General features: G+C 46.9%; 1 protein-coding gene across 4 annotated transcripts in view; it reads right to left on the bottom strand.

The window, feature by feature from the left end:
* The window catches only part of GALNT9 (polypeptide N-acetylgalactosaminyltransferase 9), a 203,933-nt gene that overhangs the window by 82,511 nt on the left and 96,836 nt on the right, over window positions 1-24,586 (bottom strand). For all 4 annotated transcript variants that reach the window (XM_053280372.1, XM_053280371.1, XM_053280373.1 and 1 more), the window contains one exon: window positions 12,878-13,075. In XM_053280372.1, coding sequence (XP_053136347.1) covers window positions 12,878-13,075 — 198 coding nt within the window. The remainder of the gene's footprint in view (window positions 1-12,877; window positions 13,076-24,586) is intronic.

Raw genomic sequence — 24,586 nt, 5'->3', positions numbered from 1 at the left:
AGATAAATTGAATCAGAGAATCCTCTGTCAAGTATATTGTGGATGGTAATGGCTTTTTTTTTTTTAATATTGTCAAGCAAAGTTCAAAAATAAACTTCTGTGCATTCAAAAGTAAGCTGCCTGCCTATCAGTTTGCCTGCCTGCCTTACATTTATTGTTGGCTGTGCTTGCTGCCTGGCTTTTGCCATGAGGCTGAACAGAAGAAAAACAATCAGGACAGGTCCCAATCCAGAGGAAGTGAGATGTGCTCAGACTGCCATAAATGAACTGAAGTCAGATAGGACCAGCCTGCCGAACTGATTTAGGAATGTCAGAACTAGTTTGGATGGCTTTAAAAGGGGTTTAGACAAATTCAGGGAGGACAGGTCAATCAATGGCTACTCATCTGCTGGCTCTGGGCCACCTCCAGCCTCAGAGGCAAGATGCCTCTCAATACCAGTTGCAGGGGAGCAACAGCAGGAGAGAGGGCATGCCCTCACCTCTTGTCTGTGGGCTTCCCAGAGGCATCTGACAGGCCACTGTGGGAAACAGGATGCTGGACTTGATAGAACTTGGGTCTGATCCAGCAGGGGTGTTCTTCTGAAGATGGCTTATACCAAGTCAGACCACTGGTCCATCTAGATCAGGAATGTCTACACTGATTGGCAGCAGCTCTCCAAGGTTTCAGGCTCAGGGGTCTTTCCCAGCCCTACCTGAAGATGCTGCTAGGGACTGAACGTGGGACCTTCTGCATGCAAAGCAGATGCTCTTGGACTGAGATACAGCCCTTCCTCAGACCCAAGGGTCTGTCAATGGCTCTTCAAGGTTTCAGGCAAGAGTCTCCTCGAGCCCTACCTGGAGATACCCAGGAGTGAAACCCAGACCTTCCACATGCAAAGCAGAGCTCGGTCCCCATCCTCTAAGGGGAATATCTTACAGCAGTCAGTGCTCACATGTAGTCATCCAAATGCAAACCAACACAAACCTTGCTTAGGAAAGGGGACAATTCATGCTCACTCCCACAAGACCAGCTCTCCATCCCTGGATTCCAGTGAGAGCTAAGTGCAACTTTTGCTGGATTGAGGCCTGTAGCTCTACTGACTAGAGTTATCTGTATTATCTATTCACACACACCCCAAGCCACCAGTATATTCATTTATTTATTCAACACGTTTTTATACTGCCCAAAACTTACAGCTCTGCCTAGCACTGGCTGGCAGTAACCTTCCAAGGTTTCAGGCTTCTTCCAGCCCTACCTTGAGATAGGGGTGTGCACAAAACTGGTTAGTCTGGTTTGGTTTGAGTCTGAACCGGACTCAAACCGGATCGGGCATGTTCGGTTTTGTGCACTCCCTGGTTCGGCTCAAGTTTCTCCCCCCACCCCCCCCACACAAAATAGCTCACTGCCAGGCCTGGTCAACTTCGCTGGCTCTGGGAGGTGCTGCTGCAGCTGCTGAAAGGTCTCTAAAGATTCCCCTCCCTCTGCACGCAAATAACTTATACACATGCATGGTGGCTTTCAAAATGGCCACTGAGAGCCGGGAGATGGTCGGAAAGGCCCGAAAATGGGCCAAACCAGCCCTGTAAAGACTGGGGGGAGGCCAGTGGGAGGAAGAGGAAGTTTTAGAGACCTGCCCCATGGCCATGGCAGCAACCCCCAGAGGCAGAAAAATTGATCCAGGCCTGGTAGTGAGTTATTAAATTGTTGTTTTTAAAAAAATAAAAAATTCAAACCACAGATGGGCTCCAAGCCAGCCCAGGGGGTTTGGCTTGAGGTAGAGCCGAACTGGGCTTGGTACAGCTCGAGGGCGAACCCTCGAGCCAAACCGGTTCGATGGTGAACCAACTTGATATCGAGCCAGTTTGCACATCCCTACATGGAGATGCCGGAGACTGAACCTGGGACCTCCTGCATGCAGAGCAGATGCTCTGCCTCTGAGCTATGGTCCTTCCCTAGGCCCTTGGTCTATCTATCTATGGTGCCTCAAAGAGTGACATCGAATCACTTGGTAGTAGGGGGTTCTGAAAATATCTGGGTCCCAATCCATTTAGCGCTTGCTGGTTTGGCTCCCAGCACAATGTATCTCTGTGAATGCACATTGTACATTTCTCAGGCAGCCCGTGGTTCTCAACCTGCCCATCACAATGCAGGGCATTTTCCTAGTTCTTAAAACCAAGAAGTTTTTTCTCCCTATGCAGCAGAATTTTAACAACAGCAAAGTAACGCCAATCCATCCATATTATATTTGAAAATGTAGATACTGTTGCAGAAAACAACCTGCCTTTTGAAGGAAACTGTTTGGGGCTTTTAAATAGGCTCATTTTGCCGAGGCATGGCTATTACTTATCCATAATGGATTTCACTCCAAATGCTCATGCTCCAGCTGAAACTTCTAGTACCTCTTTCTCCCCTCCACTAGCCATTTCTAACTCTCACATCATTAGTGGGCTGTATTGCACATTAAGGATACTCCTGCATAAATGAGAAAGACAGCTGTTGGTGGCAAATGCATGATCATTGCTGCTTTTTGCAAAATGACTAAAATGGATCTTAAAAAAAGGGGGGAGATATCAACTCCATGCTGAAATAGGAGCAAATTATGTAAACAGGAAAAGGCACTCATTTTACATTTGCAAATGGCCCTACACACACACACACACACACACACACACACACACACACACACATATATATACACACGGGCTGACAGTTCTCAACTGAAAAGTTTCAGCTGAATTTTTAGGGCACTGATGGGGACAAAATCAGTTTAATGCTTTGCTTTGGACTGCCATCCACAGCTGGCTCATGCCAGCAGGGATGCCTCATGGTAACTTCTCAAGGTTTACAGAGCTAAGGATGCAGACCATGCCATCAGCATACCTGGATGGGAGGTACCATAAAACCCTTTTGCAAATCTAAAAAGGACCTAACATGAGTTCAACCAAGTATACAAAGGAACCGGAAAAAGAACCCACCACAATATTTTAAACCTTAAAATCCTTTTGCCATTTTGTAGATGTATTTGTGGAACTGGAGCCTTTGAGGACATTGTGTACTATATAGTACTATACTGTGCACCAGTTCATGTGGTAGTGACCTGAGATAGGGCCTTCTCTGTTTATTTATTTTATTTATTTTTTACATTTATATCCCACTCTTCCTCCAAGGAGCCCAGAGCGTTGTATTACATACTTAAGTTTCTCCTCCCAACAACCCTGTGAAGTAGCTTAGGCTGAGAGAGAAGTGACTGGCCCAGAGTCACCCAGCAAGTCTCATGGCTGAGTGGGGATCTAACCACTACACCACATTGGCTCACACCCCTAGGTTGTGGAACATGCTCCTCATGGATATAAGAGGATTGTCTTCCTTGGAGGCCTTCAGGAGAGCCTTAAAGACCTATCTTTTAAGTCTGGCTTTTAAGGATATCTAGTTTTAATGTTACAGCCACCTAATGGCACAGCGGAGAAGTAACTTGCTTAGGGAACAAGAGGTTGCTGGTTCGAATCCCTGCTGGTATGTTTCCCAGACTATGGGATACACCTATATCAGTCAGCAGCAATATAGAAAGATGCTGAAAAGCATAATCTCATACTGCGCAGGAGGAGGCAATGGTCAACCCCTCCTGTATTCTACCAAAGACAACCACATGACTCTGTGGTCTCCAGGGGTCAACACTGACTCGAAGGCACAACTTTACTTTACTTTAGTTTTAATGTGATCTGGTTTTAATTGTAATTTGCATCAGCTTTTAATTGGTTTTTTATTTTAATTGTTATGTATTTTTTATTTTAGTGTAAACTGCCCTGAGCTGTTTTAGAAGGGTGGCATACATTACAAACAAACAAACAAACAAACAAACAAACAAACAAACAAACAAACAAACACTTTCTCTCTATATCTATCTATCTATCTATCTATCTATCTATCTATCTATCTATCTATCTATCTATCGCATAGATAGATACAGATACAGATACAGATACAGATACAGATACAGATACAGATACAGATACAGATATAGATATAGAATGCCTTCAGTGGAATGGTCGGACAGATGAGGAGTTGGTCATCAGCTGCTTGGCAGATGAGAACTTTTATACGAATACAACAAATATGTATATGCCACTTTTCAACAAAAGTTCCAAAGCGGTTTACATATATATATATATATATATATATATATATATAGAGAGAGAGAGAGAGAGAGAGAGAGAGAGAGAGAGAGAGTCTCCCTGTCCCCAAAGGGCTCACAATCTAAAAAAGGAACATAAGAGAGACACCAGCAACAGCCACTGGAGGGATGCTGTGATGGGGATGAATAGGGCCAGTTGGTTTCCCCCTGCTCAATAAAGAGAATCACCACTTTTAAAAGGTACCTCTTTCATTCAGTTAGTAGGGGGTGCTCAACAAGTAGCTATGTTTTTGGTGACAGCCCACAAATTGTATGCAGGTAACTTGTCTAATTGCAGAGGTGACGAGTATATTTGATGTCTAACACGGTACTCAATGCTGCTGTTATCATATATTGCCATATAATAGATAACATCCTTGTCTGGTCATAATCTGTTATATATTTTTACACCATCATGCCAAAGAAAAGTTCAAATGACTGAGCTGGTATGCCCGAAGAACTGCCACAACTGATTCTTTGGTCTTTTTTCTGTATTCTTATGGATTGATTGATTTGATTGATTTGATTTATATACCACCCTTCCAAAAAAAGGCTCAGGGCGGTTTGTAAACCATGTTGTAATTGTAATGGCCTTTGATTGATTGATTGATTGATTGATTGATTGATTAAGTGCCATCAGGTCAGTGTTGACTCTTAGCAACCACATAGATAGATTTTCACCAGGATAATCTGTCTTCCACTTGGCCTGTTTGGTCTCTCAGTGGTGCATTATTTGCTGTTGGAATCAAGTCCATCTACCTTGCTGCTGGTCATCCTCTTCTCTTTCCTTCAACTTTTCCAAGCGTTATTTATTTATTTAAATGTTCTTATATACTACCTACCTCCTCCAAAGACTCTAGGCAGTGGACAACAACAATACCAATTAAAAATAATAATAAAATAAAATAAAATAAAGGGCAAATGCCTGGTGAAACAGGTAGTTCTTAAGAAGGGCCTTAAAAGCAGCTAGGGAGGGGGTGGAATGGATCTGGGTGGGGGGGAAGAGTGTTCCAAAGAAGAGGGGCGGCCACATTATGGACTTCTCAAGGGAGCTGGGTTTTCGCATAATGTGTCCGAAGCGCGATAGTTTGAGCCTGGTCATTTGTGGCTCGAGTGAAAATTCTGGATTGATCTGTTCTATGATCCATTGGGCACACACAGTTAATTGCTGCTGCTACTACTTCCCAGTACCCAGAGACGAAAGGAAAGATGCACAAGTTCACCATGGCAAATGGAAGTATGGCATGGAGGTGGTGCTGTGCTCAGCCATAATAATACAGAATCGACTTTGTTCCCCTAATTATCGCCCATCAAGGCAGGGGAGGCACACACAGAGAAAGGGCTGATGGCTTTTGGATAAACGGCTTTCAGATAATCCTGCAGGCCAGCCTCATAAGTGGAGAGGATGATTAAGAACACCCGCAGAAATCTCACATTAAAAAAGAAAAACGAAATGGCCTTTGGTTTTGGCAGGACTCGAGTTTTCTGAAGTGCTACACAGAGAATCGATACTATTGTACTGAGGGAAAAGACACTGTGCAGTCAATTTGTGTAAATGACTTTAAGGATATTCTCCAGTAAGCGCTGCTTGAAATCCTTGCAGGGTAGTGGGGGAGGGAATGGGAGATGATCAATCTCAAAGTTAGTGAGGGCAGAAAGAAAGAAAAACGGAGCAGGGATGGATCTTGTGTTGCTGGTGATCTTGGACCTTGCCTCCAAACCAGCAACAGAACATCTGGAACATCTGGAATTGCTCTCCCTACAGAGCTTTTTTTTTTTTTTGAATGACCAATATTACTCCCATTGCTCAGTAGATGACTAAGAAGGAGATGTCAATAGAAGGATTTCTTTCTAAGGAAAAGAAAGAAAGAAACGAAGAAAGAAAGAAAGGAAGGAAGGAAGGAAGGAAGGAAGGAAGGAGAGAGACAGAGAGAGAAACTAAGAAAGGATGGATCTTGCGTTACTGGTGACCTTGGACCTTGCCCCCAAACCAACAACAGAACATCTGGAACATCTGGAATTGCTGTTCCTACAGAGCTTTGTTTTGGAATGACCAATATTACTCCCATTGCTCAGTAGATGACTAAGGAGGAGATGTCAATAGAAGGATTTCTTTCTAAGGAAAAGAAAGAAAGAAACGAAGGAAGAAAGGAAGAAGGAAGGAAGGAAGGAAGGAAAGAGAGAGACAGAGAGAGAAACTGAGAAGGGATGGATCTCGAGTTGCTGGTGACCTTGGACCTTGCCCCCAAACCAACAACAGAACATCTGGAACATCTGGAACTGCTGTTCCTACAGAGCTTTGTTTTGGAATGACCAGCATTACTCCCATTGCTCAGTAGATGACTAAGGAGGAGATGTCAATAGAAGGATTTCTTTCTAAGGAAAAGAAAGAAAGAAACGAAGAAAGAAAGAAAGAAAGAAAGAAGGAAGGAAGGAAGGAAGGAAGGAAGGAAGGAAGGAAAGAAAGAGAGACAGAGAGAGAAACTGAGAATGGATGGAAGACCAAGAAGAGACTTCCTTGGTGAGAAATGCTCTTATTTTAGGGGTGTGCACAGAACCAGTTTGGCCACCTCCATCATTGCCCGCCAGAAAAATTAAGGTACTAAGTACCCTCTTTCTCTCCCCACCACCCCCGCCTTACTATAGGGAATGCCTTCTGTATGTACATGCTCTGAGACCTTCTGCAGATGCTCTGAGATCAAGCTACAGCCCCATCCCCTAAGCTGGTATACATGGTCTCTCATGCAAGCACTGACCACTCCAAGACCTGCTTAGCTTCTGCAAGGTGGCTGTATTATGTGCCCTTAGACCGTGCTCTAGGGCATATGCTAGCTAGTCACATTAAGTGTGGAGCTGGCCTTATGGGCTAATCTCTCCACACGTGCAGATATGCTGATATAGGCTCTCATAACTGCTAGGACACAAACCCACAGTGGGTCTCGAACCTGTGATTTGAAGGAAGTCAGGCAGGAGTTTAGCCTGTGTGCCACGTAGTAGCTCTAGTTAAGGTAAGGACTTCAGGAAGATGAGGCAAGGAAGCCTCCATGCAGCAAGAGGCCTCAAGGAGTCAGGTGATATAACATCAGTACAAGAAGTCCTGTTAAGAGCTAATCTGCTTACTTTCACTATAATCCTATTTGATAATTACCATCTTCACAAGTTAGCCCATTTGCACCACAAACATTCACGCAACCGCCATCTTGAACTGGGGTGGATGAAATCATCACAAACTACACCATTGAGGAGTCTCTATGTGTCACTACATCTGTACCAAATTTGGTTGAAATTGGTTCAGGCATTGTGAAATTGATAGGGATCACACACAGACACACACACGGAAGTCGTATTTGCGTGTAATGCAGAACTGTGTGTCCAATGGACCCACAGCCCTACTTTCCACCCCCACTCTCCTGTCTGAATTCGGACGCCACAGAATGCACTCTCTCTGCAGTCAGCAAGGCTGCAGCAGGGAGTGGGAACTGGCTGTGCGGGCTTCCTTCTTGCATGAAAGACATCCCGCACAGCCAATCATGGCCGGAGTTGAGGGAGGAGTTGAGGGAGCGTGTGTTTCTGAATTTGGACACAATTCAGGCTGCGTCCAACTTCAAGTTGCCACGATAAAACTCACTACAACCTGAGGGTTCAGACTGGAGTTTAAAAAACAGAACCTCAGGTTGGTTGTTGCTCAGAACTGGAGTTGCATGAATTCACACATAACGGTAAGAAAATCTCTACCCCCTGAAACTCCGGTTCCATGTTACGTGTGAATGAGGCTGGAGAAAGGCAAGGGGTGGGGGGTGGAGAAAGAGATGGGTGATCTCATAAGCTTATTTTTCTTAAGGAAAGTAGGCTAAAAAGTTTCCCAATTTGGCTCACTGGTCTGAGTAACTTTAAAACTTGATATTGTTGACCACAGGCTGCCTCCGCTCTAGGTTCAAACTGTACAAGCTGTATGTGGTACATTCAGGGATAAATCAAGCCAGATACAGTTGATGCAAGTATATCTTTACATGTGCCTATGCCCTCAAGGGGATAATATCCTCCTTCCTGATTCATTCCTGAGCATCTGAAGCAACTGGCCCAGCTGCCTTTGACAGACATGTCATGGCAGTCGATGGATCGTAGGTACAATCTATTCTGACAGATCTCATCTTCCTTAATGCACTAATCTAATCTGACAACCTGAGGGGGGAAGGCAAACAAAAAAATTGGACTGCCATCTGTCTCCTCTGTTCCTGCAACACAGGTAAGATTTCCCAGATGTCTTTCCAGATGAGGAGAGCGATTCTGATTAGAATCAAAGCAACACAAATCCACACAAGCTCCATTAAAGACAAGCGAATGACAAGGGTGCCAAGGAGATGACAGAAGCACCGACTGCATATCAAAAGACGAGTCTTCGCAGGCCCGTTGACATGAGGAGCTTGTGAAAAGGCGGCCTTTCCTTACCAACTCATTCTTGTATGCATATAAAAATTAGTCCATCAACACACTCTTTCTGGAGCTGGCAGGATCTTGCTCACGCCTCCCTATTAGAACATCCCCTGACCTGTTCCATGGGATATTAGCCAATCAGCGAGAAACCTATGTGTTGTTTTAACCTGCTGCTGCAGGTGTAAGGAGATAAAATTCAAGGCCGGGCTGAGTCTGGCTTGAGACAGATGACTAATGACTCCAGGAGCTGCTGATAATGGAATGGAATGGAGCACTCCGTCAACAGGCAAAGCAGGTGGTGTGGGAAGGAACTCAGTGCATTGTGCAATGATATATTTTCTTAGGGTCTTAGTAGACAGACGACCAGGCCTCCAGGGGTAAGATAGGGCTACCCCAGGTTTGGCTGGTCACGTGTGGCACCAGGATCGCTCCCAAACCTGCTGCCACACATAAACCACAAAACCAGGTAGCCCTGGTTTTCTCCCCCCGGCAGAAAGTGAACTAGGAAGAGCAGTGCGTGCCTCCAACCCCGCTTCCGGGTTGTGTGGACACTCGGGCTGCTGGCAGCTCTTCCTGGGCTGCCAGCAGCCAGCTTTACCATAGAGCTGGCAGAAGGAGCAGCCTGGCAGCAGGAACCTTTCTAATGTCCCGCACTACTTGCGCAGTGCATTGTGGGATTCCTGGCACTCCAGTTTCATTTCCTCCCTCTCAGCACGCCGCTCACTGCCACACCGCTCATCTGGGCACGTGGGCGGTGTAGCCCTATTTGGGCTCCAAAGATGTGGGGGAAGGCAGCAGGCTTTTGCCTTCCCCTCAGCCTTCCTCAGCCCCGTTGGTTATGAGAACAACCTTAACGGCTGCGATCCTGCTAAACATCTGCTAAACAATGGCTGCAATCCTGCTAAACATGTGTGGAGGTTAAGGTACAGTTTAGGGCCCCCCACAACTTGCCCACCCTGTTCCATGTGGAATTAAAAGAGGCGGTGAATAGGGGTGTGCACGGAACCGCCACACTGCGGTCTGGCACTGGGGTGGGGGGTCGCTTTAAGAGCGGCGGGAGGGTTTACTTACCCCTCCCGCCACTTTCCATGGTGGCGCCGTAATTAGTAGAGTAATTGGGGTGGTAGGATACCTCCCTGCCCCCCCTTCCCCGCTGCATCTCTGCAAAGCTCCCAGTAATGCTTTGCGCGCATGCACATTGTGCGCGCACTTCACGTCACTGACATGCGCGCGCGCAAAGCATTACTGGGAGCTTTGCAGAGCTTTGTAGAGCCGCAACGGGGAAGGGGCAGCAGGGAGGTATCCTGCTGCCCCAATTACTCTACTAATTACGGCGCCACCGCGGAAAGCGGCGGGAGGGGTAAGTAAACCCTCCCACTGCTCTTAAAGCGACCCCCCCACCCCCAATCCGGACCACCCAGGTCCGGACCGGTCCGGGCCCATCCCTAGCAGTGAAGAGGAGTCAAGGGTGGGGTGAACTTAACAGTATTGGCATTCATACCGCTGAGACTGTCTCATACATTGTGTGGACAATATTGTGTAAACAACACTGATCCAGCTGGATCAGTGGTCTGACTCAGTATATGGCAGCTTCCTATGTTCTTATGTTCCTCCTGGGTGGTGAAGAACTGTAGCTCAGTGGTGGAGCATCTTCTGTGCATGTAGAAGGTTCCAGGTTCAATCCCTGGCAGCATCTCCAGGTTGGGCTGGGGAAGACGACTGCCTGAAACCTTGGAGAGCCGCTGCCAGTCAGTGTAGGCAATACTGAGCTAGATGGCCAGACTCAGTATAAGGCAGCTTCCTATATGGCAGATCTAAAACTAAATTACATACCTGTAGCAGCCAGTGAGGGCAGTGTTGTGGGGGTGGGGGCGGCGGCAAGAGGCACCTTTAAGGATTTATAAGCAGGTTCTTACCAGCGTTTAGGCAGGCCCAGCAATCTGCCCACCATCCTGCACGGGGCAGCGGCGCTCCACCCAGCATCCAGCATGGTGGTGGTGTGGTCCTAGCCTCTGTGCATGCGTGAAGCCTCTGCGCATGTGCAGAGACCAGGGCCACACCGTTGCCCCACCAGATGCTAGGCAGAGCTCAACCATCCTGTGCGGGAGTGCAGGCGGAGCGCAGTAGCTGCCAGGTGCTGCCTAAATGCTGGTAAGAGCCTGCTTATTAATCCTTAAAAGCAGGGGCATAGGGAGGCTGGCGTTGGCCCGTGTTCGGCCACCACCATGGCCCCCTGGCCCTGCCTCCCGTGTCTGACAACAGACGCAGGGGCCGGCTAGCCACGCCCCTGTGTATGATGTCACATATGGGAGGGGGCGTGGTCTTGGTCCCTCCCAAACACGGCCCCAGGAGTGCCAGGAGTGGTTCTCCCTGCCGTTAAAACCCTAACCCTTTAAAAGGCAGGAATAGTCACACCGGCTGTGCTGCCAATGCAGTGCGGGCAGATCTCGGTCCCAAATGGGGTTGCATGGCCCTGTTTGGGAGTGAAATAACACCCACACACACACACATCTGATGTCAGATGCAGGGGTGTCTGGGGCTGTGAGGTGTGGCCCCTGGGGGCGGTGGCCCAGGTTCTTTGAACCCGTTTGCCCATGGTGGCTCCGCCCCTGCTTAAAGATGCCTCTCACTGCCCCTCCCCCAGTGCTGCCCTCACCGGCCGCTACTGCTACAATCATTCAACTTCATGGGTATGTGTTTTTTTAATTGCCCCACCCCTCTGTGGGTGGCTGCTGGGTGTCAGAGGTGGGACAATGACCTTCATCCAAAGAGTCAGTAGGTATGCACAGCTTCTTAGGAGAGAAAGAGGTGAAATACGGCATTTCTGGAAGCTTCGGGCAGTGCATCCCTCGTTATCCTTGGCATCAATAGCAAAACATTTCCATAACACTACATGCATACGTAAAATGAATGTACACAGGGACAGTGAAAGAACAGCAGCACTTTGAAAGGGGGAAAGAGCAAAGCAGGCCACGTTTATCAAGGCACATTAAGATTTCCTGAGCAATTACCTGCCTGCATATTGAGGGCTCACAACGAACAGAAGGTCCCCGATAACAGGCTCCTGCGGCTGGGTGATAAATACTGCTAATGCCATTGTATCCCTCTGTTTGCCAGTGATAAGAAGAAATGTAAGGCTAGGACCCATTTGCATCATTTATGAACCTTTGCATAGATATGAAGCATGGGCATTTGCAAAAGAGAAGCACCAGGTGGAAGGGAGAAGATTCTACTCACTGCTTCCCTTTCTGTATCTCCTCCCTATCCCCACATTCTTCCCCACCAGCCTGGTTCCAAGGCCAGGTTTCCTGGTGAACTGGGGAAAAGTGGCTGGGGAAGGGTCAAAGGGAAAAGTGACTGGGGAGGAGTCAAAGGGAAAAGTGGTTGGTGGGGAAAGTGGGAAGGATTCCCTCCTTGAAATTTCAACTCCTGCTCAACTTTCCCTCACCCCTGAGATTCCTCCAGGTATTTGTCCCACACTTTCAAGCATCTCTTCACAGTTCTAAGTGCTAAAAGCTTTATTGATCTTGCTGTTGTTGTGTTTAAGTGAAAGCCGAGAAACCTGGGATGCTGAATTCTCTACCTCCAATTTCTTCACCTGCACAGTGCGGTTGTGTGAAATACACACCATGGACAACTTGACATTTTCAGACCATGACTGTGGTAGATGCTATAATGATTTTAATGTTTTAAATATTTTAATTGTAAAATGCCCAGAGACACAAGTTTTGGGTGGTATAGAAATATACCACCCAATTTAAAATAATGAATAAATAATAAACTAGGTCGGGCAAAAGGCAAAGTAGAGTCCAGATTCATGGGCCAAATCCATAGCATATGAATGCAATGCTGATATTTGCATGAATTTTCCGATCAGATTTGAATCAGATTTGATCTGAAAAATTCATGCAAATATCAGCATTGCATCCATATGCTATGGATTTGGCCCATGAATCTGGACTCTACTCTGCCTTTTGCCCAACCTAGTTTATTATTTGTTCATTATTTTAAACATATTTCTATACTGCCCAAAACTTGAATCAGATTTGCAACTGATTCAGATTTGAATCAGAACCAAATTCAAAATGAATTTTCAGAATTCATTTTGAATTCGAAATGAATCAAAAAAATTCATTTCATGCACAATTCTACAATGATCCACAGTGGCCCTACCTCTGAACTCTATCACTCAGCCAATGCTGAGCTAAGATGGACCAAGACTGCCTCCCTCTAAGGCTGCTTCATACGTTCATGTTCAACACAAGAGAGCATCCACCATGAAACACAGTTACCTGATGGGTGCTGACTCATCCCCCTTGTCCAGCCAGTCCTGAGGTGGGATTATGTACATGCACCAGAGTCCCCAGTTGTAACCATGGGCTGCATTGGCATACTGCTGCACTTCAAATGTGTTGTACTTGATGTTATCAATAGCTGGGAGAATAATCCTTTTCCTGTCCTCTTTGATCCGTGTCAGAGCCGGCTCCACCCTGTAAAGAGCAAAGGGGACAAAAAGGAGCATTTTGTAGCAATGTGACAAATCTGGTACCTATTTGGATTTTCGTCATTCCAAACACGGTCAAGATTTTTAAGGGGCAGGAGCCAATGTAGACTGGGAAAGGCACCATAAACCCCTGCCAGAAAGCAAAAAGAAAAAGAAAAATCTAATCTGTAATTATGGCATTTAGTAAACAAAACATGCCTTGTAATACTTTTTAACAGCATTGTTGATAGCAATAATCCCTTGATGATGATTATTTTAAAACCGATTTCCTTCCATTCTTTCTCGTAGTGTTTACAATTGCAATGAATGCAGAGAGTGTTTACATTGCCTTTCCACCAGCAAAGTTAGATTGAATTTTGTACGGGGAAGGAGGGGGCATTGCACACCAGCGATGCAACCGTTTCAAAAAGTTCTCTTTCAAGTTAACATGGTATCACAGCTGGTGGCCTGGAGGCAGGCAGAGTCTTCACCAGAAATTCACAGAGGCAATTTAGAAGGAAATCAAGAAGGCAATCCATCAGCAGCTGATCCTGCATGAGAACAGTCAATCGTGTAGAGCGAGAATCCCAGCTAGGAGTTAATAACTTTAGAATAGCCAGATGGGGCCTGACTGACTCCTCTGGTCACCTGATCCCACCAGCTTGAAAGCTGCTGTACCCCCTGTGACCATCTGCATTCGCGGCACTGCTGTGCCACAGAGATCATACGAGCAGTTGAGTCTCCTCACAAGCTTGCAAAGTGCTATAAGAAAGAAAGGCACGTGGGACCTATTGCTAGGCTAGAGCAGAGTGAAAGGTCTATTACAAAAATGTAATTGTCCTGCAATACATCCTCACCCATCTCTCTCTCTCTCTCTCTCTCTCTCTCTCTCTCTCTCTCTCTCTCTCTCTCTCTCATTCGCATAGCAAAGTTAGAGTTGGCTGTAGAGCAAAACATGAAAATGGGCCCACTCCCAAGACTGGATATCTTTTCAGCTGTGTCTTAGCTTCAGGAAAGAAGAGGGAGGGGATAGGAGCATCAGGAGGCATCTCTTCCTCTCCCTTTCCCTGTAACTGGTTGGCTGATGATCAGCAGTATTTCCCTTGCTTTTGAGCCTACTGGTCAGATTGAGGGAAGGGTGGGCTGAACCTGAGCTCTAGCCAGACAGTCAGGAGGAGGAGGAGAGGGAGAGGTGCTGCCCAACACTCCTCCCCCTCTCCTCTTGGAGAGGACATCTTGGAGAAGCCAAGACGATTCCTCCAATCAGGAGCCAGCAGCCTGTCCAGGAGGCAAGGATGGGGAAAGTAAAGAGCAAACTATTACCCAGCCAACAGACCCTGACTCCCTCAGAAGGCACACCCCATCTCCTGGTGTTGCTCCCCTGCATCTGATACTGTGAGGCATCCTACCTCTGAACCTAGATGTAGCCATCTGTGAAAATGTGTAGGGAGAACCCCTCTAAGTGCCAGAAAGGTCCCTCCAGGCTCTATCAACAGCAGTGTGTGTGTGTGTGTAATCACAATCATGAGCATGTTTCCATCTACGCTAGTACATATTCAGAATCATCATGAATGCTCTCTCTGCAAGACACACACAAGCACGCAAACTGCTCTCTTCCCACTTGGAAAGTCAAGGACCAGAATACTAAGCGATAGATGTCGGTGCTGTTAATGACACACCGTTAATTTGTTTACGTGGAAAGAAAGGCTTCTGTTGTTATAGGGGAAGAGTCACCTTGAGGGATTTCATTGCCAAGTGACAGCTACCTGTGGGTAGAGCCCTCGGGGGGCTGTCACCGATGCTTTGGAAAGGCACTGGGTTGTTAGATATTGTTGTGGAAATAGGGGTCGGAGTCCTGCTGATAAGTGGCACTGTGTGGGCAGGAATTCATTATGATGGGCAACCTCTCTGCTGAGAATGATCACTTTGAGCGGGATGGCTGAATCAGTGTTTTAATAAATCATACTCGACTTTGGTGTGATCTTTTCTCTAAGTGCTCAGAGTGCTTCACGTGAAGGGGAAGAGATTTCCCCTGTTCCTTCATGGTCCTGGGAGTTCACTTTGTGCTCCTGAATTGCAGTTCAACTCAGGGACCTCTGTTCAGACATTACATTGTTCATGCATCCACAAGCCTGCACATACATAACAGGTTTTTGTGTGAGTTACTCTACCTCCATCCATTTTAAAGGTGACAGGCCCTCAGAAATTCAGGATACAGATAGGAAGTGTACCTGCATTCAAAATGACGAAGTCATTCTCATGACCAGCCCTATGGGGTAGGACAGGCCTACCCCAAGTAAGACTGGTCATGAGAAGCATCCTGCCATTCCTCCCCCAGGTAGCCCTATTCATAAACCTGGGCAGAAAGCAAGGTAGGAGGGCAGATTCATGCCTCCTACCTCACTTTCTAATCATCTGGGTGCTTGTGCTGCTGCAGTAGCCATCTTGGCAATAGAGCCTGGTGGAAGGAACAGCCCAACAGCAGGGAGATTTCCCAATGCACCGTGCTGCTCGTGTGGTGCATTGTGGGATACTTGGAGGGTCGGCTACCTTCTTTCCCCGATCATTGCTGGGGTTGCCACAGGGCCAGTTGTGTGGGCGCACAAGCGACAGAGCCTACGTAGAAGAGGCTCAGATCATCTGGAGGAAGACAGGTAGGATCCTGCCTTCCTCCCCGACCCTCCCCACTTTGGTCGTGTGAACGACCTTAACATGTGAATGGTCCGTACCTGTGTACAGTGTCCATAGATTGTACAAGTATTGAACATTCATTCATTCATTCATTCATTCATTCATTTATTAAAAGATTTAATATACCGCCTAATCCACAGACTCAGACTCAAAGCAAGAACATCATCCAAGATTTAAAAAAAATATTAAAGGCCAAACGCTTGGTGGAAAAGAAATGTCTTCAATAAAGATTAAAGGCTGAAAGGGAGGAGGCAGACCAAATCTAGGAGTGGGAGGGGAGGGAGAGCTTCAGAGTGAAGGGGTGGCAACCGAGAAAGCCCTTCCACAGGCCCTAGTACGATGGACTTCTCTGAGACCAGGGACCAAAAGAAGGGCAACCTGAGAAGATCTCACAGGACAGGACAGGACTGGCTAGGGGAGGCAGTCCTGAAGGCAAACAGGTGCTAAGCCCTGAAGGGTTTTAAAGGTAAGAACCAGCACTTTGAATTGGACCCGGAAGCAAATAGGTAACCAGTGCAACAGCCGCAGGAGAGATGTGAACATCACGTGTGAATGGGTCCTAGGAGAATTTCTAAAATTCCTTCTGGGATTGGAGCAGACACACTTTGCCACAGTTTCTCCCTTCGTCTCTTTCCTCTTTCTGCCTTACCAATGCACCGGGATTTATTACAGTTTACTCAGTGCTTGTATAGCCTGCCTTTCATCCGTGGTAGAACTCAAGGCAATGTATATAAAGGCATCCATTTTGGAGACCTTGCAATCGCCCATTGAGGCACTGACCCATCGCAGACCTGCTTAGCTTCAGCCAGGTGGCCACAACACAAGCTCTCAGGCTATGCTCTGCCTCTAGTATATGATCGCATTCTGCATGTGGTTGCGTCAAGGTTTTTTCTGGGTTGTGTTTACAGATGCACACGTATCGAGCATTGGTAAAACATCACACACAAAAGAATCATCGCAAATATGCAAAATGACATCAAGTTTGTTGTGTGTGTTTTGTTTTGGTGATGTAATGTCAATGTCCACATGTGCGTCATTAACATAGGAAGGGACAATGTATGTGTGAACTGGAGGAATGGGAAACGGTGTAAACACAGTGGGCTATACAATGTTTGGATATATAAATGCTGCACAAGAGATGATTTCTAAGGCATCCACTCCATTTCAGAAACAAAACTAGACAATTCAAGAACGGCAAAATATGGGCAGAAGTGGAGAAAATAATTGTTTTGGAAGAAGAATATTAATTTCAGAAGCATCCCAACTTCACATACATAATCTAGTAATCCTCACAACAGCATTGCAAAGTAAGTCAAGTAAAGTGTGCCGTCAAGTCAGTGTTGACTCGAGGTGACCACAGAACCGTGTGGCTATCATTGGTAGAATACAGGAGTGGTTTACCATTGCCATCTCCTGCGCACTGTGAGATGATGCCTTTCAGCATCTTCCTATATCACTGCTGCCTGTTACAGGTGTTTCCCATAGTCTGGAGGACATACCAGCGGGGATTCGAACCTGCAACCTCTGGCTTGGTAGTCAAGTCATTTCCCCGCTGCGCCATTAGGTGGCTATTGCAAAGTAGGTCAGTGTTTTATCCCACAATACATGGGAGAGTGCTTTGCCACCTAGTGGCTAAATGCATGTGGTTCATAGTGGCTCTCCCTCTAGGGTCTGAACAGTTCAGCCAGTGGAAGCAAGAACGACTTCCTTCTCCCTCTCCGTCCACTCTGTGACATCAGGGTAGCTCAGCCAATCACTGCCAGAGGCCTCAGCATCACCACCTGCAACAAATGCCTTAGCACATGACAATATAGATGGGCAAACTTCATTCATGTTGCCAATTGTGCCTGCCTATTATGGTCTGGGGAGCAACAGCAGGAGAGAGGGCAAGCCCTCAGCTCTTACCTGTGGGCTCCCCAGAGGCATCTGATAGGCCACTGTGTGAAACAGGATGCTGGACTAGATAGGCTTTGGGCCTGATCCAGCAGGGATGTTCTTATGTTATGTCCTTATGTCTGAGCTCCTGAAATATACACTATTTGTACAAAATTATAAATGGGTTGAAATGTTAGTGTATTCCTCCAGCTTCTTTGGCATCCCCTTTGTAACACTGATTTCCAAAATGGGGATTCTTGCTGAGTGAGAACAAGGCCCAGCGTGAAGTTCATTTCAGTGCCCTGAGCACTTCATGTGATGCGCTTTCCTCACACAGAAGCCATGCACTGATCTCCGTGGCTCCGAAAAGCAAAACAAAGATGCTCAAATCTTTTATCAAAGGGTCTGTCTCCAATGCCCGGTGGAGCTGTCATACTGGATATTGCCGAACCTCACCCTTCTTTATTACAGCTGACTGTGGCCCTCTGAGGTCTTTTGTCTGCCCTCTTTGAGCACACACGCTTTGCATAGCACCATAGCAACTCCACAAATCATCTTGCTCTACTTATGCAGCTTCTTGTACAAGAGGGATCAGATTCCATTACAGGGAACAAGGACAACAGAAGCCGGGCTATTTGTACTCCTGCAACCCTCTCAAAGAAAAAAGGAGGAGCAGGAGAAGCAGGAGGAGCAGGAGGAAGGGGAGGAAGAGGAGGAGCAATACAAATACGAATTACAATACAAAATCAGGAGAGGAGAGCTGGTCTTGTGGTAGCAAGCATGACTTGTCCATTTAGCTAAGCAGGGTCTGCCCTGGTTGCATATGAATGGGAGACTAGAAGTGTGAGTGCTGTAAGATCTTCCCCTCAGGGGATGGAGCCGCTCTGGGAAGAGCAGAAGGTTTCAAGTTCCCTCCCTGGCATCTCCATATAGGGTTGAGAGAGACTCCTGCTTGCAACCTTGGAGAAGTCACTGCCAGTCTGTGAAGACAACACTGAGATAGATAGACCAATAGCCTGACTCAGTATATGGCAGCTTCCTATGTCCCTATGCATGACGCTGGGCAGAATGCTTATCCAACCCCAAGAGTTCCCAATCTATGGCCATCTTGCTCAACTACATCTCCAGTCACCCACAGTCACAACACATTGTGACTGAGGATGATGGGAGTTGTAGCTGAGCAACATCCGGAGGACCACAAGTTGGGAACCCCTGTTCTCCTTCCTTAACAATAGTGTGAACTGCCTTATTAAGTAACTGAATAATGGGGGAAGTGATGGGGAATTAGATAGCAGTAGAAGCAGAGGGCAGCTGCTGAGTTTCCCCCACCATCAAAAGCAGTGGCTGCTTCTCCCCCACTATGCAACAGCATTACACATGTGTGAAATTTCACAGCTTAGGATGTCAGAGCCATGGAAACAGAAGCGTGGAGACAAGCTCTTCAGACACCAGGCAGTAGCACTGCTGAAAATGTCATGCTCCTGAGGAGTGCTTTTAATGTTACATGCAATGAACACTTCCTCTGTTGTTGAGTCCACTATGCAGAGATCACTAGGACAGCTGCCAAACCCTCTATGAAATATTTAGCTGGAATAATCTGATGCTATAAGGAAATGTAGCCTGAGCGGCCATCACAAAATGGCGCATGTATACAAGATAGTGCTGATTGATAGATACGACCACATAAAGCACATGCAATACATGGGGCAGTTTTGATGGCTGGTGGCTACCAGCTATTGAAGTGTAGAGGGAAGAGACCTGGTCTTATGGTAGCAAGCATGACTTGTCCCCTTAGCTAAGCAGGGTCTGCCCTGGTTGCACATGAATGGGAGACTCCATGTAAGATATTCCCCTTAGGGGATGCAGCCACTCTGGGAAGAGCATCTAGGTTTCAAGATCCCTCCCTGGCTTCTCTAAGATAGGGCTGGGAGAGATTCTTGCCTACGACCTTGGAGAAGCTGCTGCCAGTCTGTGTAGTAGACAATACTGGGATAGATGGACCAATGGTCTGACTCAGTATATGGCAGCTTCCGTATCCTATGTTCCTATGTGGGTGGCGTGCCAGAGGATGTGGCCTAATTCAGTGGAAGAGCATCTGCTTTGCACGGAGAAGGTCTCAAGTTCAATCCTGAGCATCTCCAGGTAGACCTGGGAAAAATTCCTGCCTGAAACCTTGGAGAGCTGCTGCCAGTTAGTGCATAGACAATAGTGAGCTGGATGGACTCATGGTCCAACTCAGTATAAGGCAGCTTCTGATGTACGTCCCACCTGCTTGAATTTGAGCTCAAGGAAGCCGCTGAAATTTAGTCAAGGAATACACATGAGAAAGCTCTCTTATTCATCCATTAAAAGCACTGATATTCTGTCTTTGATGGAATTCAATTAGAGAACAGGACTTGGATGGGAGGCCAAGAAATGCTGAGTAAGTGTTCATTGAAGAAAAGCACCAAACAGTAACCAAACACCCCTGCAAAGTGGTAATTGCCATGAGCATATGGACTGAATGACAAAGGCATGGCTCCCCAATCCATAATCTGTTTTAAGAATTACTTCGCTCAGTCTTTCAAAACACTTTGCAAGCATTTTAAAATGTGCTATAGACTAATAAATAATCATATCTGGTTGATAGAATTCCAAGGATGGATGAGCACAGTTATAAACACAAGACACCATCATTTAAAAAAACACATATCCAAGACAGCTCACAACCAAATTCCTTTCAGTTCCAAATACCTAAGACCCAAAACACATAGCCTAGCAGTCCAGGGGCAGCAGGTAATCCAAATTAAGTTGCTAGCCAAGTTGCCTAACAAATCCATCACAAATCCAGCTGGCCAAGGTCCTGCCAGAACAGAACCATCTTTAGATTTCATTGGAGCATCTTCAGGAAAGAGGTTGGTGATGGGCTGTTGGTTCATGGGGAAAGACCATTGGAACTTCAGATCCTGGTGAGGTACACATGAAGGCATCCCTGGCTGATGTGAATGGACAGGTGGGAAAAGGTGGTCCTGTAGGTATCTTGGTCCTCATGTGGGACAAGTTGGTCCTGTATTCATTCATTCATTCATTCATTCATTCATTCATTCAGAGATTTAATATACCGCCCAATTCACAGACTCAGGGCGGTGTACAAACAAGAGCAGCATCCATGATTTATGGGGGGATAAATAAACAACAACAAAATTAAAGGGCAAACAATTGGCAGAAAAGAAATGTCTTCAATAAGGTTTTGGAGGCTGAAAGGGAGGAGGCAGACTGAATCTAGGGTGGGGGGGAGAGAATTCCAAAATGAACGGGCGGCAACAGAGAAAGCCCTTCCATGGGCCCTAGTACTATGGACCTCTCTGAGACTGGGGACTGAAAGAAGAGTAACCTGAAAAGATTTCACAGGACGGGATTAAACTGGCCAGGAGAAGTAGTCCTGAAGGTAAGCAGGTGCTAAGCCCTGAAGGGTTTTAAAGGTGAGAATTAGCACTTTGAATTGGACCTGGAAGCAAATAGGTAACCAGTGCAGCGACCACAAGAGAGGTGTCACACTATCATATCTCCTAGCACTCATAAGCAGGCGGGCCACTGCATTCTGGACCAACTGAAGCTTCCGGCTCATCTTCAAAGGGAACCTGAGGTAGAGCGCATTAGAGTAATCCAGATGAGAGATGATGAGGGCACGAGTTACCATTGCCAGGGCCTGCTGGTCGTGATAGGGCCACAACTGGAAGACCAGCCAAAGCTGGGCAAAGACACCTCTGGCCACAGCCTCCACCTGCTGCTCAAGCAGGATCCGCGAGTCCAAGAGGACCCCCCAAGTCGCGGACCACCTCCTTCAGGGGCAGCGCAACCCCATCCAGGGAGAGACTCAGACTCGGCAATTGGCCAGATCGAGGAGTAAGAAAGAGCAACTCAGTCTTGGAGGGATTAAGTCGGAGCTTGTTTTGGCCCATCCAGACCCTGACAGCCTCCAGACACTGGGCAAGCACAGAAACGACATCTCCGGAGTGGCCTGGGGTGGCAATATACAACGGAGTATCATTGGCATATTGATGGAATCTCACCCCAACCCGAAGGATGACCTGCCCCAGCAGTTTCATGTAGATGTATAGGTATCATGACTTGGTCCTCATGTGGGACAAGTTGGTCCAGTAGGTATCTTGGTCCTAAAGCTTCTTCCCATTCACAACACGCCAAGAAATTTTCCAGAGCTTTCGGGGGAAGGATGGGCGAGATCAACACGAGGAGACTCTTTGATAAAAGCCCAGGAGCTAAACTTTCTAATTTCCATTCCCACTCCCTTGGCAGCCTGAGCTGTGAAATTTCACAGGTATGAAAGAGGCGGAGGGTGATTCCCCCGGGTTTGAGAGAGAATGAGATCGCATTATTTTTTATTTGAATCCAAGCACTAAAATAGAAAGGTATAGGGAGCAGTGGCAAGTTTAAAGGCAGGAGGCGGGGGCTGTATCAGACCCTGCTTGGGGTGTCCTACGTCCGTCTGATTCCCATCCACTTCCCATCCACTTCTGTTTTGCTCAAAGCAACTTTTGAAGCAAACACAAGCTCTATCAGTAGGAGATGCTGACACTCTGAAAGCATGCCAGAACTCCCACCTGGCACGTTATTCATTTCTCTCCCCCAGCCACGGAGCTCATCGGAAGAGACAAATGCAAGTACAGTCACCTGCTGATAATGTCTAAACAGGGATACAAAGGTGAGTGCATTACATAGGGACATAGGAAACTGCCATATACTGAGTCAGACCAGAGGTCCATCTAGCTCAGGATTGTCTACACAGACTGGCAGTGGCTTCTCCAAGGTTGCAGGCAGGAATCTCTATTAGCCCTTTCTTGGAGATGCCAGGGAGGGAACTTGGAACCTAGATACTCTTCCCAGAGTGGCTCCATCCCCTGAGGGGAATATCTTACAGTGCTCACACTTCTAGTCTCCCAGTCATATGCAACCAGGGTGGACCCTGCTAAGGGGAAAGGTCATGCTTGCTATCACAAGACCAGCTCAGCTTCATTCATGAGGCTTGTTCCCACAATGAGGGTAGGAGAGGCAACTGAACTCCCAGTCCGTGGTTGTGTGAACTCAGAAAACAAGACAGGAAGAGGGGGAAGTGGTCATGTGGGAGGGAGCGAGGTAGGATGGTTTTCTTCCACCCTTAGTAAAGCACCCATCCTACTCAGCGCCTGCCTCCCACACTATCGCCTGGTTCAGACATAACATGGAACTGCAGGTCCAGTGGACCTGCAGTCCTGTGCCCCTCCCTCCCGTCTGCATTCAGACATTGGGGAGAGCTGCCTCACTGCAGTCAGAGGAGCTGGCTGTGCAGGCTTCCATCTTTCTTGAAGGACAGCCCGCACAACCAATCGGGCCAGAGTGAGGGAGGTGCTTCCTCCCTCCACTCCCTTTCTGTGGCACCCAAACTGCGATGCCAGAATTCAGATGTAACGCTAGCACTGCAGAAATAGAGCTTGTGGTGGCAAAACTCCATTCTGACTGAAGGTTCAGACCTGGATTTGGCAAGGGGAGCTGTAAGATGCTTTCCCCCACAGACTCCATTTCCCCGAATCTGGACATTAGGGTTCTGGAAAATGGAGGTGAAGGGACCTCCAGTTTCCTGTTATGTCTGAACTGGGCCATTCATGCTCTCTGTCTCCTACCTTGCTTTCTGAGTTCACCCAACCATGGATTGAGAGTATATCTGCCTCTCCTATCCCCATTGATGACTCCTACCCAGATGAGGATTGTGAGAAAGAGCCTTCAAATGGGAAGATGGAATTGGACCTATTCAGTTCATTTTGCAGTTTTAACAAAACTAAGGCACACTGTTCCAAAGGTCTTTTTTTTTTAGGGGGGGATCTTGTTTGTACCCCTCTGCAATACAGGTCATTGCATCTTTTGCCATGAAGGTGCAGAAAGGAGGAAAACTTACTCAAGATTCAAAAACAGCTCTGTTGCATCCCTCCTTATGTAGTCAGCCAGAGGACCAGGCAGGCCTGGTGGCAGTCTATAGACGTGCATGACACAAATATCAAGACTTTCTGGGAGCACTTATTTATTTGTGACAGAGCTCACAAACTCACAGCTGTCCTGGCTCAATCGGGACAACAGTGTTGGTCTGGGGAGCTCATAATGTTTCAATTCCACTTTCCTTCCTGAATAGTTAAGTGGCGGAGTGCTCAAGCGAAGGGAGGCTCCATTAAACCCCATTCTCATACATTCTCTGATTAGCCTAATGGCCCATAATCTTTTCATTGCGAATTAGTTCTCCAGAGGAGCTTGGCAAACACAGCTGCGGACTAGCAAAATTCCCTTCGTCGGGTCACCCAAAGACTCAGATTGCTTGATTGGGGGTGTTCATCCACTTAGATTATGTTCAGCTTCTCTGGAACTCCCAGCAGGCATAGAAGCTGAGGCAGAGGGTTCATTGGAGATACGCTGAAGCATACTTCCTTGGCCTCCTTCCAAAAAAGGGGACTCTTTCTCCTTGAGCTATGTAAGAAATGAGTCAATTTCCCTGATTTCATACTGTTCCAAGGGTGTGATCCACTTATTTCCCAGTTCAACCAGTGCCCACTTTGGATAATACTTTGCCTGACCAATGCGATCAAGCTGAAATCATAGTGTGAGCACACACATCCCCATTCCTCAGAATCGCATTCCTCAATTTGCTAATGTACTTATGGTATGATATGATGAATATTTATATACCACTCTCAACAAAAAGTTCCAAAAGCAGTTTACAGAGAGATAAATAAATAAAGAGGGATCCCTGTCCCCAAAGGGCTCACAATCTTAAAAAAAAAAGAACCACAAGATAGACACCAGCAACAGCCTCTGGAGTGATGTTGTACTGGGGACGGATAGGGCCAGTTGCTCTCACCCTGCTCAATAGAGAGAATCACCACTTTAAAAAGGTGCCTCTTTCCTCAGTTAGCAGTAATATAAATTTACA

This window comes from Hemicordylus capensis, chromosome 15, assembly GCF_027244095.1.
Source record: "Hemicordylus capensis ecotype Gifberg chromosome 15, rHemCap1.1.pri, whole genome shotgun sequence".
Taxonomy (NCBI): domain Eukaryota; kingdom Metazoa; phylum Chordata; class Lepidosauria; order Squamata; family Cordylidae; genus Hemicordylus; species Hemicordylus capensis.
Note: the sequence above shows the minus strand (reverse complement) of the source record. Positions and strands in the feature narration are given on the sequence as shown.